Source organism: Melitaea cinxia, chromosome 1 (genome assembly GCF_905220565.1).
Source record: "Melitaea cinxia chromosome 1, ilMelCinx1.1, whole genome shotgun sequence".
Classification (NCBI taxonomy): domain Eukaryota; kingdom Metazoa; phylum Arthropoda; class Insecta; order Lepidoptera; family Nymphalidae; genus Melitaea; species Melitaea cinxia.
In genome coordinates, this window is record NC_059394.1 from 17455289 (window position 1) to 17471550 (window position 16262).

The 16262-nt window shown below is 33.1% G+C and overlaps 1 protein-coding gene across 1 annotated transcript in view; it reads right to left on the reverse strand.

Annotated features, from left to right (window-relative positions):
- The window catches only part of LOC123658106, a 62185-nt gene that overhangs the window by 13507 nt on the left and 32416 nt on the right, over window positions 1–16262 (reverse strand). The window contains exon 3 of the mRNA XM_045593576.1: window positions 984–1077. Coding sequence (XP_045449532.1) covers window positions 984–1041 — 58 coding nt within the window. The 5' untranslated portion in view covers window positions 1042–1077. The remainder of the gene's footprint in view (window positions 1–983; window positions 1078–16262) is intronic.

Here is a 16262-nt window from a genome sequence, read left to right on the forward strand (position 1 = left end):
TTAGTACACCAGATGAGTAATGCCAGTGAAAGTTCCGTCAAAATCGGTCGAGTCGTTTCAGAGATTAGCCGGAACAAACAGACAGACAGACAGAAAACAATTTCATCAACAATTCAATTCAATATACATTTAGAAAAAAAGCGGGTATTTTAATATTACAAACAGACACTACAATTTTATTTATTTGTATGGATGTAAGCACTAATAATAATAATAATTACTACATAATTTTTTTAATTTTATATTAGTAAAGTGTATCAAATAACTTGCATATCTATACTAATATTATAAAGCTGAAGAGTTTGTTTGTTTGTTTGTTTGTTTGAACGCGCTAACCTCAGAAACTATTAGTCCGATTTGAAAAATTATTTCAGTGTTAAATAGCCCATTTAGCGAGAAAGGCTATAGGCTATATATCAACACGCTAAGACAAATAGGAGCGGAGCACCAATGAAGAGTGTTCCAAAATCGGGGTATTTTTTCCTTTCGAGAGTTTCCCCAGTTAGCCCAAAGAAACTGTTCCACGCGGACGAAGTCGCGGGCAGAAGCTAGCCTATCTTGTAAATAAATTTGTCGTAAATTTTACATGCATCGGCTCTGAAATGCCCATTATTTTTATTATACATCATGCATTATAATTGTGTATTGTTTTCTGATGTTTCCGCGAATTTCACTCATTATAATGAACCAATTTTTTCAAAATCAAAAACTTACTAACATGAATGAATATAAAATGAAACTAAGCTATCTTACTTTTTAATTGGAGTTGACTCTTAACAGAATGATATGTTCGTGGTATGGAAAAAACCCCATACAAACCATTTACAAATAATCATATTTTCAAAACACATCTTTATGATAATCAAGATAGGAACAGCAAAGTCGCATAATAAGATGATCAATAAGAACTAGATTTAATTTTTTTTTTTTCATATATACTAGATCCTAAAAAATACTTAAAATTAATTATCAATAAGTCTTACCAATAAATGTGAGGAGCATCGTCACCCAGAACCAGTGCATCCACCAGTGCAGTGTCATGATGGAAGCGTTGTGAAGTCTACGCGTTATACCGACCTGGAAGAGACATTACAATTAATATTTTAAAAGACATTGCGTAACAGGGCACAGTTAGATAATATTCATCTATGACAGTGACAAGACTCTTTTAAATTTACTTTAGTTTCTATGATTTTATTTTTGTGTTACCCACACATTAGGAATTCTAAACATTTTTGAATATCATATCACATATTGACCGCTCCAGCGGGGTTCGAACCCGCGTCTCCGACATAAAACCGAACACCGGATATAAAAATCATCATATCAAAAATTTCGATCTAGCGGGTACATCGTTCCATAGCTTAATTGGCTAGAGCTCCGACACGGCCAGTCGGAGACGCGGGTTCGAACCCCGCTGGAGCGGTCAATTTTTGATATGATATTCAAAAATGTTTACTTTAGTTTGTCATTTTCTTTCATGAATTTTGAAAGTACGCAATTATAATAAACTAGCTACTAGCAACTAGCCGTGCGAATAATTCGCACTAAATAGGTATAATAATTATCACTTTGCAAAATTACAAAAAAAGTATTTATACGTGAGTTGATTTTAAATTAAACAAAAAAATTACAGACCGTCAATCATGTTGACGTTGTTTCAAAATCAAAGCCGTCATATAATTGCGTAATTTTAATAATTAATTATATACAAAAACAAAAGCAATAATAAATTTTTTAGTTATTGATGCCGGTATAGCAAGCACTTATCTATAAAACGATATACCCATAATTTATGTGGAGTAATTGTGAGTATAAATAAATTTATGCGATTCAACAAAAATTAAATATACAAACTGTAGACTATGGAGACGCCTGGGCTTTTGTGTTTCCAGACATTTGATGCAAAATTTTCTTACTATAAGTCATTGAGCGTGAAACAATTTTTTATGAGCTTGTTTTTTTGTCTAGTATAGTTCAGAAACACCTAAACTCTCAATTATATTTCTTTTATTCATTAAAACTATCTAAAACGGATGTATAATTTTAAACATCATTTTTCAAACAAATTTACGGGTCACCTGATGGTAAGCGATTACCGTAACCTATAGACGTCTGAGTGCGTTGCCGACCCTACCCGCGATCCTCCCCAGGATCTCTGGTCACCTTACTAACCACAGGAACACGACACTGCTTAAAAGCAGTAATATTTAGCTGTGATCTTCTGTAAAGTCGAGGTACTTCCGCAGTCGAGCTGCATTAGATTTTGGGCAGGATATTTTCTGCCATGTTCTACCTCAGTTAAAGTTACCTACGTAAGCTCTAAATTCAAGCACAAATTAAACCACGAAGAATTATAAAAATGTAGTTTAAAGAACAAGAAAAATATCTTCAAGGACACATTTTTTGTGGCTCGTGTCATCGTGTCACTTAATGGTTGCTCTGCCGGAAACATTACACACTACGTGAGGATGAAGATGATAACATCAGACGAAGATTTCTTTCATAATCGTACCACAGCAACATCATTTTATTTAAGAAACTTAACCTTGTATATTACTAAAAATACATCTGTACAACTTTTAATTTCTGTTACACATATGCGGTAGTTACTGTTCAGTTGCCGCGTTGGTCGCAGCGGTCACAGCCATGGATTGTACTTGTTGCGCTGGTGGTTGCGGGTTCGATCCCCGCACATGACAAACATTTGTATTGGCCATACAGGTGTTTGCCGTGGTCTGGGTGTTTGTGCAGTCCTTGTGGGTCTCCCCACCGTGCCTCGGAGAGCACGTTAAGCCGTCGGTCCCGGTTGTTATCATGTACACCTGATAGCGATTGTTACTCATAGTAGGGAATATATCCACCAATCCGCATTGGAGCAGCGTTGTGGATTAAGCTCTGATCCTTCTCTTACATGGGGAAAGAGGCCTATGTCCAGTAGTGGGATATCTATCTCCAGATTTCTAATCCGTTTCTGATTTTATTTACTAGAGGTAGATTTTTTTTCAAATAATGTACTTACTATACGATATATTATTTGAGTGTATGTATGTGAAGGTACCTGATTAATAATTATTAATCTACACAAATGAGTAAAAATGTATAAAATGAAGTAAAATACACACTCAAATATAACCTACATAATCAAAATGCAAACTCGAAAATTTTGTTAATTTTCGTTCCCTTCCTTTAAATTAGATCGCTTATTTTTTGAATTTTAACCAAGTATTTTTAGCCGTAAACAAAATTATAAAAACATTTTTAACCCCCAGATTCCAGATTATTCGTAATTGAGTAAGTTTCAAAGATTTATAAAAAATATTGCGGGATGTAAAAAACGTCAAAAGTAAATTTATTAGTACACCTACCTACCTCATTTTCATTTCAAAACACACCTACACCAACTTTTTTGATACTCGCAAAAACTTTAGATTACGAAGAGAAACGAGGAATTCATCTTAAAATAACATTTTTATATTTTCGCAGTTACTGTACCGTGAATTACTGTAATGGAACTTTTAAGTAGAAAAGGATATAAAGGGTTACGTAAATACTCATATGTACCTACTATATTTATATTACTCCTACTTATTGTTGTGCCTGTTTCTCGCTGATAAGCATTGTACTTTACTGTTCTGAATCATCCTTTATACATGCAACAATTGGAAAAAGTCTGTGGTTTAAAAAGTTTTTAATGTAGAAGAAGTGTTGGCGCTTAAGCTACTCACGGCTCCCACGCACGTTAGCAGTTTAATTTCGCTATGAGTAACCCTATCATGTGTCTACGATAACAACCGGTACCGACAGCATACGTGCTCTCCGAGATACAGTGGGAAAACTCACAAGAACATAATTTCACAAACCAGAAAGAATTTATTCAACTACAAATATATCTTGAAATCAAATCCATCGACGATTTGCAAAACCACATCAGTACGATTTAATTGATATTGGATCAACCCCTTGTTTTTTTTTTTGATTTCGCAGGGTAACCCATTTACGGGTGATATCCAGGATGCCCGGGTAGGCATTCCTAAACCGTATGTCGGCTTCAGTACTTGGGGGTGCACTACCGACCAAAACCCCCGTGGGAGCCTTCAGCCGCTTTAATTGGAGGGTCCCGGATCTGCAGGCAACAGGATCTCTCCAGCGACAGGCTGGCCTCGGCGAAAAGACCAGACTTCTCCTCCATGGGGACTGTCCGGCTCACCTCTGAACAATCCCGACGACGCCATGTCTAGCAGGACCGGGTTCCCATGCCGGCAACCCTAACCAATACATCTTAGCATACTCGTAATTACTATTGGCTATAACTCTTTAACCTCCAATCCTTCTCCTACATAGGAGAAAGATGCCTATGCCCAGCAGTGGAATGTTACAGGCTGAATCGTATTACTCTTTCTAATTTACTAGTAAGTGTCTCTTACATTTTTTTTAGAACACCTATGTACTTTAACTTGTATACACAATTAAGTATATTTCTTCTTCTTTTACAAGTTGACGTATGAGCGGTACATATAATGTTTCACACATAAGTCATAATTGAGCGAAGGACTAACGTAACAGCGTTTGAGCTAAATAGGCTTAACTATTACTAGATAATGAGGTTATGTATATTTATTTCTAACGCGGTAAGCTAACTATTATTAATGCTAAAGTTTAGATGGTCATCCTTCCATTCAAACTTCAGCATCCGTTGGCGTGATGGGTAACTAATATCCATTAGTTACTCATCACGCCAATGGATTTGGATTTATTTCCGTAGAGATAAGTTATAGTCCCAAGTTTAAGTATTAGTTAAGGTTGTTGGATAACAAGGGGTATATTTCTATAGTTTGTTATTTACGTAACGCTAGAGAGATTTTATTTTGTTAGTTTTTTTTTTTTTTTAAAGAAAATACAGATTTTTTGACGTTCCTTAAGTGTGTATAAGAGGTTATAGGGCGAAACAATTGTTTTCATTTCATTTTAAACCTTCTTTTACTTGTACTAAACAGTTCAAAAAAAGTGAAAAATACATCCCTGGCAATAATTTAGGCACATAATTGCTGTATTAATCACAATACAATTTTTTGTCTTGTAAATGTAAGGTGTCATTCGCTGGCAACAGTTCAACTGAAGCAAGGAAGAGGTTGTGAAGTTAATTTATTACAAACACATAAAATATATAATAAGATATTAATCCAGGTTTACTAAACTACAGTTTATGAAATTAGAGAAACGCTGTACCGGCAGACAATTTTTTTTTTGTTCTCAGAAAATCCTAAAAAGTTCTCTGTTAATCTGAGCGATTTCGAAACTTTTAATCAGTTCTAAAATTTTCTATTCATATTTATATTACATAAGTATTACATAATCGATTTTGGAGAAAGATGGGCGTGTAATATTAATAGCAATAGTCAGCGTTCTATAAGCAAATGCTTAAATATATGCCTACTTAAAAAGATTTTTCGTTTCTTTTACACTAAATTTAGATTTTTTTTATCCATTTTGTTTTGTTAATTTTTTTTTTCTCATAAAATATGTTTCACGCAATGTATAGTGCTGTTGTATGTATTAGCTAATAGTGGAAACTGTATTGATTTTAGTTATTGTAATTAGTCATAATAGGTATAATAATGTAATATAAAATTGTATGTTACCCAAATTAAAAAATATATATATATATATTGACTTTATGTTATAACTAAGATTTCGAATATATTACAATACACAGATCGATAAAATGATTATATTAATGCTTTTCAAAGTTACAGCTGTAACAGTACCAACATAGAACGTATGATTTCACCAATGTTATAGAGTTGAGAAGACACGACAGCGGACTTTTTTTGCTCTGATTCTATTGGTCGAGGTTGATAATAAAAAGGAAAATTCGTATTATTTATTTTTGTACTACCCACACATGAGGAGATTCTAAATATTTTTAATATCATATCAAAAATCGACCGTTCAAGCGGAGATCGAACCTGCATCTCCGACTCACGAGTCGGTGATTTAGCCAATTAAGCTATATGGAACGATGTATCCGCTAGGTCGAAATTTTTGATATGATGATTATATTTGGTTCTAATAAATATAAAGAAAATTATAATAGTTATAGAGATCATAGAAATTTCTTAATCGGAACTGGTAGTTTCTTCAGTTAGTGTCGTTTTACCGCTTTATTCTCTTCTTGTGAATAGCTCAGAGGTTGTTTGGTTGTTTTAGTAATAAAACCACATTTTAGACTATTATATATTTTATTAGTCTTCTATTATTTTTTCTTTATATTTAGAGTAAAATAAAGAATATTTGTAGGGTACTGAAGTGATGAGATAGAAGATTAGGAGCATTTATTAAACAAATTTTTCAGCTTTATAATATTAATACATAATTATGTATAGGTATATTTTCAGTGTATTGGTTAGTTCAACATGTTCCTTCATTAACAAGTTTCAATATCGCGTTAATTCGCTTAACATACCTCGAGTTCTAATGAAGTAGATCTCGCTTGTATCGTACATAACAATTAGCGAGGATTAAGAAGGTATTAACAGAGTTAAGTAAATACACCGTCTAATTGAAACAAAACGAATTAGCTCAAAGCAAGAATCGACTAACGCGTAATGAAACTTGAAATTATACAAAATTTTCTTTCGTTTAAAATCGTTGCTGTTTGTTCTATACTTCAAGTAGTATTCAAACATTAAGTTAATAAGTATATTGCAAGTAATATTAATAAAGATAAAATCAATACATGCTAAGGTAAACAATGACATTTTTTATCAATTAATTAGCATTTCAAAAACCTGTATTAACATCAAGTGTCATCAATTCATGTCAGTGTCATGTTTATAAACGACTAGCATCCCGCCCCGCATTCGCACGGGTATTTAACAAAAATTTCAAAATATTTTTTTCTCTATTTTTTTTTAAATGTGATATGCCTATGTCATCCGCGAATAGTGTAGCTTCCTAACAGTGAAATAATTTTTCAAATCGGTTCAGTAGTTTCGGAGGCTATTAAATGCAAACAAACAATAAAATCTTTCCTCTTTATAATATTAGTATAGATTGAAAACTTGAACAACATATATTAAATGTATTTAGGGAGAGTGTGAACTAATAGTAGGAATTAAATAAATGTATTCGCTCGCAAAGAAAAACTGACTTCAATTAGGTACCACTTTAATACAATAATACGACGTAGGTAGATGGAAAAAAGTCAAGTAAATATGTATTATTTAAGTTATCTCGAGATAACTCAAAAAGTACTCGTCAGATTGAGGTTAAATTTAAATGGGACCACAAGACAAGCACGTCTTTTCGATAAATAAAAAAAAGAATCATCGAAATCGGTCCGCCTAGTAAAAAGTTATGTCAGTCAGTCAGTCAGTTCAGCAGCAGTTCAGTGCAGATCACTGCTGGACATAGGCCTCCCCAAGTTCGTGCCAGACATCCCGGTTATCCGACTATATCCGCGAGAGAACGAAAGTAACCGACATAGCCCACAGAATTAGTAAGTTGAAGTGGCAGTGGGCTGGTCATCTGTGTCGCAGGACCGATGGCCGTTGGAGCAGACGTGTACATACTGGAGTGGAGACCGCGTTTTGGCAAACGCAGTATCGTATGGGACGTCCTCCGGCCCGTTGGACCGACAATCTACGTAAGATTGCCGGTGTAGGCTGGATGAGGATTTTGAAAAAAAGTTATGAGGTGACACATAAAAATAAAAAAGTGCGTGCGTACAAAGTACACATGTCAGAAGTGAAACTTCCTTGGAAAGCTAATGTTTGTCTCGTTTATATTTATACAAATCCAAAAATTTAGATTTTCGTTTCAGCGCCATCGAAAAAAAACGTTGCCGTTTCATCTGTAAAAATTTTACCCTCTAATACGCCAAAATAAGTTTCACTTCAAAAAATACACTCGAATTGAGAACTTTCTCCTTTTTTGACATCGGTTAAATTCATTTTTATTAGGTTTTGAAACGGGATCTTTACCATGGTTGTCATCTTTAACCTCCCAACGACAGCACTATTCCGCGTTGTAGTAAGTACATTACTATAGAATGACATATAAGTTTTATCAATAACGCCTACCTTGAAATAAAAAAAAAAAATAAAAAAAAAAATTGCATGTTTTTAGAATAAAAAAGGGTTCACAAGCCCGTGTATGTATATCACTTGTAAAAAAAAAGTTTTATTAATATGATTTATATATACCGTTTCCTTTGTACCGATTTCCATGTATACCGTTCTCATTTTCCTATACTTGTGACATATCTCGTGGGTTGCTGTGGGTGGATATGTACCAAATAACAATCTGACACGATAAAAAAACAAAGGTAACGCCCACAAGTGTTTTTATTAAAGTGTATAGATTATAAACGTTACTAAGCCAAAATAAAAAACAATAGCCGTAAAGTAATCAGATCAGAAATGTTTTCAGGGATAAGGGCTTCTGTCAGACTCGGTTATGTCAGGATAATCGTATAAGCGTCGGAGTTCATTATATTGATAAAAAAATGTGACAGAAAACAAAGTTGAAAGTATCAAGACAGCTTCCAATTATCACACCAAAAATGAACAGAAATATAACCCTATCATAAATATGTAATTTGTTTTAAGAGTAATTGAATTCTTTACATTTTTTTGATGATGAATTAAAAATTAAGACTGAATAATCTAGCACATTAAATAAAATACTTTTTAACCCAAATAATTTTTTTTCGGTAATTTTTTAACAATATTAATAACTAACCACGTTAGACCAAAAGTAGACAATCACCTTCACGACAAGCATAATATGAAATAATTACGTAACGTGGTTCAGAGGTTGGTTTGTAACGACGCATTCTTCGCTATGAATATAATAAACATAGTTTCACACGGACAGACTTATCTTGATGCTTACACTATATTATATAAAACCTTAAGAGACGCCTTGGATCATATCTGCAGAATTTACAGTATGTAATTAAATAAATGAATTTTTAAATTAATCATCATAGCTTTAGATTTGGATTGTGCAAGACAGGAATAAAATGAGGAATATGCGTCTACTATGAAAATTTGACTTATGAAATTTTCATGATGAGCACGTCAGCCGTCGCGCGTCGGTCCCGGTTGTTATCACGTACACCTGTTAGCGATCGTTACTAATAGTAGGGAATACATCCGGCAACCCGCGTTGGAGCAGTGTGGTAGATTTAGCTCTGATCCTCCTCCTACATGGGGGAAGAGGCCTATGTCCAGTAGTGGGATATTACAGACTGAAGCGAGCGCGAGCGAAATTTTCATAGTTAGTTTTACTATGATAATACAACTGGTGTACTCATGACCGTGGCGCTTGCAATAGTGTCGAAATAATGCAAACTTAAAATAACGGGCAACAGACATTGTAAATATTTGATTCATTTTATATACATATAAATACTACAATATTTTATACACTTGGTCAACAACTGGAACCAACCCTGAACCTCTAGTAACCCAGCGTTGAGTCTAACAACCCTAAATTTCCCTAACAGCCAACATATTTACAAATAGACACAAAAATACTAACAACCTTTATAAAGATCTACTATATTTGGAACAAAACTAAACATTCTCAATAAAACTGACTAAAACCTTTCGCCCATTGTCTGCGCTGCACTATTGCGTTTACTTCAAACGCTAGTAGTTGGGTGTGAAGCGCTGACAAAGAGAAGTGTTAATTATTCCGACTGTGTCTTCGTACCGGTACACTGTGCCCGTCTGAACAACTCGTTAACAGCTGAATGACAAAAAGTAAAGCAATGTTAAGACAATTTGACGCAGATAAAGCATTACCTACACATATCACACACACGTAGAGTACGTGTCATTTTCTTTATTCCATTTTAAGTTTCTAAGTGAGTTTGACTATGAACACTTTTTGTTCAATGGGACTTGGTGAGTGTCACTACTGACTATGAAATCTGCAACGTCGCTGAATTATCCACATGACAGTTTCATAATTACGTTTGTTTGTAAACGAAAAAGAGCCGGCATCAATTGACATCGTCAAGTAATACAACGTAGTCGAAAAAATAATCAATAAAATAAGTATTACATGGATAACCCAAAAAGCACTAGAACATATCTCGATCAAATTACTTCCAATTACAAACTTTATAATTTTTAAAAATGAAACAGGAATATCATACCATTAATATAGGTTTAATAAAATAGGTTTAATGACGTATTTTAAAATTCGAATTGTAAAAAACTGTAATGGCGTCAAAACTTTTACAAAAACAGTGACGAACGCTTACTGCCTTTAACCTCAGCATGGCAGTATAAAAGTTTGGTGTCAATATACTTAAGCAGGTTCCTTAGGTTAATGGTATTGGTTTAAGGTACTTGTAAGAGCTTTTAAAAGAAATAACGATTTTCAAAGTTTTTGCGACTGACACTCCGCTCTATTTATTATCTATAACTAGTTTAAATCTACAATATTTATTATCTATAATTATTTTAAATCTACTGCAAAAATCTTATCTTTATTTTATTCGCTGAGAAATATATTTCTCTATTAGTTTTGTGTCAGGACCTTAAGATCTGTAACCTTTTTTTACGAAGAAAATGAGAATTAACAGATAATAAATAAATTGGTTAAAAGTCGATAAACTACGCCCCAACAACGCCCTGAAGGCATAATTAAATTGGAAATGGAGAACGTAATAGGACCTCTGCGTATAATTAACCTAAAGGTTTTACTGGAACTATATAATTTTCTATATAGGTATAACGATTAGAAAAATGCTTAAAAAAATATTTCTTTTACAGGTAACTTGTTGCGTGCCAACCTGCGAGCCATTGTAGACATTACAGGGTTAGCGGACCGCAATAATCTTCATTTCTTATGTCAAGGTCATCGTTCATATATTTTGTTGAAATATAGAAGATATATTTGGATTCTGATAGTTTAGAAGATCGAATTCACTTGGTGTTGGCGTTGGGACATGAGCTATTTAACTTTTGCAACATATACAGAAACAGAAGCACCAAGAGGTCGGTCATTTTAGTCATCGTCACCACCAAGCTGTGTTTCTGAACTAGCTCTTACAAATGATCAACAGTTTTTATGGAAAGCGAGACCTATGGTATTGACCTTATAATAAATGAGGTTTTTTCCCCATTTAGTCAGGCTAAGATTTTAAGTAAAATATTTCTTTCTTAATAAATTAAATTGGCTATTTGTTTAATACTGAACATGTATTTACTATAACTGTACATGTAATTTCTGTAACTGTACAGTATACGTACCTACCATCTATCTTTACTAATATTATAAAGCTGAAAAGTTTGTTTGCTTGTTTATTTAAACGCACTATTGTCAGGAACTGGTAGTTCATATTGAAAAATATATTTTTATGTTGAATAGTCTATTTACTGAGAAAGGCTATAAGATATATAACATCTCGCTACGACCAATAGGAGCTGAGCATTCATAAGAAATGTTACGAAAACGGGAAAAAATATTCTTTTCGAGAACTTTCGTTGCGTACGTTGCGTGAACCTACTCAAAAACGATGTATGACGGAATTGCCATTGACGCATATGTCTATATCTTAAGGTTGACTCATTATAACCTTTTTATAATAATCAAGTTTGCTTTAAACTAATGCATTATTTGCGAAGGTGGTTCAATAGACATTTAATAAATCCTAATCCAAATAAATACGTTATTACAAGTATGTATTTTTGAATAAAATTTTGCTTGACATAATTTGATTTCAATGAAACCTTAGTAGATATCACAGTTTTTAAATAATTGCGACAAATAATGATCTTGTGATCATTAATTTGTCGAAAAAGGAAGGACATATGAATCCATACAAAAAAAGTACTTCATCAACAAGGAGATTTTATGAAGATAAACTTTGTCTTCTATAGCATTTAATTTGGACGCAAAATTTAGGAGACAATGGAAAATCAAAAGAAATGACGACGCGCCGCGTCGCGCGTAAAAAATCGCTGGAGTTGCAATGGTTTAAAAATATTTTAATACGTTTTTTTACTCAAATTAACGCGGTTGAAACGACTTTATGCCCAATCCGTTGTTTCAAAGCGAGTTTTAGTAATATAAAATTTCTTTATTTCTAATTTAGTGCCAATTCGTCAAATTTATTGCTAGCGTGTTGAAGACCCATAAATAACGATAAAAGAAAATTCAATTTAGTCAGAAGGCACCTTGTGAAATCTAAATGTGAGGAATTAAACCGATTACAGTTAGAAATACACGTACAAATAAAACATGAAATACACGTGGGAATCTCACAACAATGACAAATGTATTGTAAAATGTCTTTACTAAAATGAATTGACAGTAGATATGTGAATCGAGCATTTCAATTACAAGTACGATTAACGAATTTTTTCATTAAAAACCCTTTATGTTGCTTGTGTATTGGAGCATTTGCAACGTTTTGTAGCCTTTAGGCTCTGATATATCGTGCGACATTTCATAGAAACAAGACCAGAACAATATGTCGACTATTCTTTTAAACGTGAATTCGAGTCAAATCGAGCGAACGTAAGTTACGACGTGTATATACTCGTATATAGGAGGTACAGTAAGCATACATCGTTCACTTGCATACGTACCCTTGATAATAAAGGTTGATAGCGCGGAGGGATGAGAATTTCTCGCAATTTATATTAAGGGCAACGTCTTAAAGTGACGTTGAGGGCCCATTTACCAGACATTTGATCATGAATTCGGGCTCGGCGTTAATTTGAGGGTAAAACGTGGAAAATTCCCAAATCAACGAGCCGTGCTTTATATTTGTGAGAGGTGAACTTGGGCGTGCTTATTTATAGTCCTCGAACGAAAAAATTAATTGATAATTTTCGTATACAAGTACAGCGTTCGGTTTCGTTTCTTTATTTTTTTATTTTTTATATCACTACTAGGGTGGCAAGCAGGCGTCCGCTCCGCCTGATGGTCAGTGGAAACCGTAGTTTATGCACGTCTACAAAACTATTGCATTACAACCACGTAGCAGCCGCTACTCCCGACACTGCCAAGGAGCTCTGGCTACGTTGCTCACCATAGGAACACAACCTACTAGTTGTACCCTTTAGTACCTATTGTTTACCTTCTATAGTATTGAGATTTCCCCAGTCGGGCTGTTCCAAATTTTGAGCAATAGAGTTCCTACTGTACCCTACCTCAATAGAAGAATAAGATACCTCAATAGCCTGTTATAAACGGATAATAAAGGTACTTACTAGTCAAATTATTTCAGTTAAAGTTTAGTGACTCGTTTTGGAGGGTTGTGGAGGTCGGCAGGCAAACGATCTCAAAGAAATCATTAAACAGTCACTCTAATAAGTGTACATATATACGTTAACTAGAAAATAAGTGTACATACATATATTATAGATAGCAAGTAAGTGTATATATAAACATAGATAATAATGACAATAATAATTAAAGTAAGGCGCAATATAATAAAAAAATAATAATAATAATAATAAAAAAAGAAAAACAAAAAAGTCAATGTCTTTTTGCATGTAAGATATCAATTAAGTTCGCATAATTTTGGTCGGTGGACTCACGTCTGCATCAGGGATACTAAGATAGAATAATTAGTTCTCTTAATGTAAGCTGCAGTAGTGTACCAAGTAAACGATTAGTAACAAAACTAAAAATTGGAATAACAAAAGCTACGGGCATTATTAGCCTGTGGACATAACTTCATATATATTTAAAAAAAAACAGTCAGTCTTAGACTAGTATATTATTTATATTTGTAAGGAGTACTATATAGAATAATAATTCTGTAACTGAATTCTAGCTAAGTTAAGGTTTGTGTTGTGCAGCCAAGTACGATCTTTATATGAATGTTTAAAACGAAAAATTAAAAACTATATATCTAAATAAAGTAAATATAATGATAAATCACATAACATTAGCTCAAATTTACACTTATTAAAATTAAAAACAAATCTCATACTTTGAAATAAAAAGATGTTAAGAAATTAAATGTTAGTAAACACCTTCGCGATCGATTAGGACAATATTTTTAAAAGTTGGTATAGTAAGGCGTTTAAGAACTAAACTGAAGCTTTTAAGACAAGAAACGGGTAGCAATTATTTGACCATAAATTGCATAATTCAATATAATATGAAAGCACATTACATATATAAATTTAATGTAAATAAGAACAAGAAATATGGAACCATACATATCTTCCTGTTTATTTTCTATTACAATTAAACTTTAAAATATAGTAAAAAAACGAAACTAAAGTATTTCTATTATGTGTCAAGTTACAAAAGATATAATTTAAGCTTCTAACAAAAACAAAGACAGACAAATGTTCCAAATTCCAACCTTTCCTAATCTAGTCCATGGTGTCAATGCCATGCATTCAACTTATTTAACCTACTCTTGAAGCAATCACAACAAGCGATTTACTTTCTTTGCATGAAATGTTTAATTACTATACATGTTGATACACACAATATACTTCTCTATTACAATAGCGTAGGTCACACAATGGTATACGTTGATCCGTGAAGCCATTAGTTTTTTGGGTGCGCGTGATTCGCTCCGATCCACATGAGGTGGGGCATTAACATATCGATAGGGTTGCTGCTGCGTCTGTGTACCGAATTTCTAAAGGATTTAAATAATAAAAAAGCTTTTGTCAAAATTTTTGATTCTACGGGATATACCACGATTATCATTTTAAATCTTCCGATATATAGGTAACGCTGCAGGCATCATGGTTGCGTGAGTCACCCTCCCCCCCAATCGGGATGCTCAAATAGTAACCGCAGTAAGTCCGTAGAATCAAAAGTATTCATATGGCTAAGAAGGTTTAAAAGCTTTAGTTCAATAAGTGACAATTAAACTGAGCAGTGAACGTAAGCATTAAAATGCCATATTAATAAAGATAGAATAAACAATAAGATGGTAAGTGAAGACTCGTACAGTTGCCGTTTGAAATCAGTGGATACAAATACACTGTTAAAATAATTGTCTGTGTTAAAAGAACAGGTAAACACGTAGATATTTTAATTATGACAATAATTGTTATAAAAATATAATATTTTATAAAGCCTCTTAGCCATAATATTTTATAAGCAATTGGATAAATATTTTATAAGCAATTGGATGGAGTTAGCAGAGCACTGATGTTCGACTTAAGAAATTACAACATGATAAAAAAACGGATTCACATTTACTAACCACTATGATTAGTTGTAAACAAAAACACATATAAAGCAAACAAATTTGGCGTAATTTATTTACATTATTTTTATTTTATTTTAAATGGTAATAAAAAATAAATAATACAAATAAATTAAGGGGCTGTATATAAAATTAATTATTTTCGGGATTTTGAATTCCCGCCAACCCTGCTCTATAGGTTGAACCGTTCCGTATTGTAAGTACTAAAACCTTACTGTTTTCTAGAAACATATCGTTGAGAGGGAAAGCGTGTTTATGTATCAATGTTTTCATATTGCTTTCACTTATCGATATCGATAAGCTTATATAAAACTTGTATAAAATTATACTGTTTAATATAATTATTACATAATGAGCTTCTCTTTGCGTGGGTGTTCGTTTTTATAAGAATTTTTACACTCTGAATATCTATCTATATTTGGTCACGGAGTTACAAATTTAAAGAGACTTAACATCCTCATATTTTTTTATAAGTCTAATTTAAATTGTTTTCGCAGTAAGTAATACTTAAGTTACGAAAATTTATGGAACAAAAGACAAGAAAAAGTTATACACGCCGTATGTAGGTCTGACAATATATTCAGAAAACTTGCGCAAAAACGATCTAAAAAAAACAAACTGTATTGGTTCTTTAAGTTGAATCGAAGTAAAACATCATTTGATCGAAAAAATCGGAATGGTAGAGTACCGGCAAATGTAGGAAACTAGCATCGAAGTATTTCTACGAGTAATTCGTAAAAAAGGACAGCTGCTGTTACAAATTCTTGTAGCTGCCTTTCTACTTTAATTAACGCAAAAAATTTTATTTGTTCATTTAAAATAATAAGCATACCATAATCTACTTTCTCCGCAGTTTGAAGTCCTGTATTTCTGTACAATTTAGTTCCGTAATCATTATATGGTAAAATTTTTGTTACGAACGAACATCGAACTGATAAATGACTTCACGCAACTACGGGTACTAACCAACAACTATTTGCTTTGCAAACTACTTTAACAATAGTAGACATTAATCAGCTACTTTAACTGTGGTAGGGCACAGCAGGAA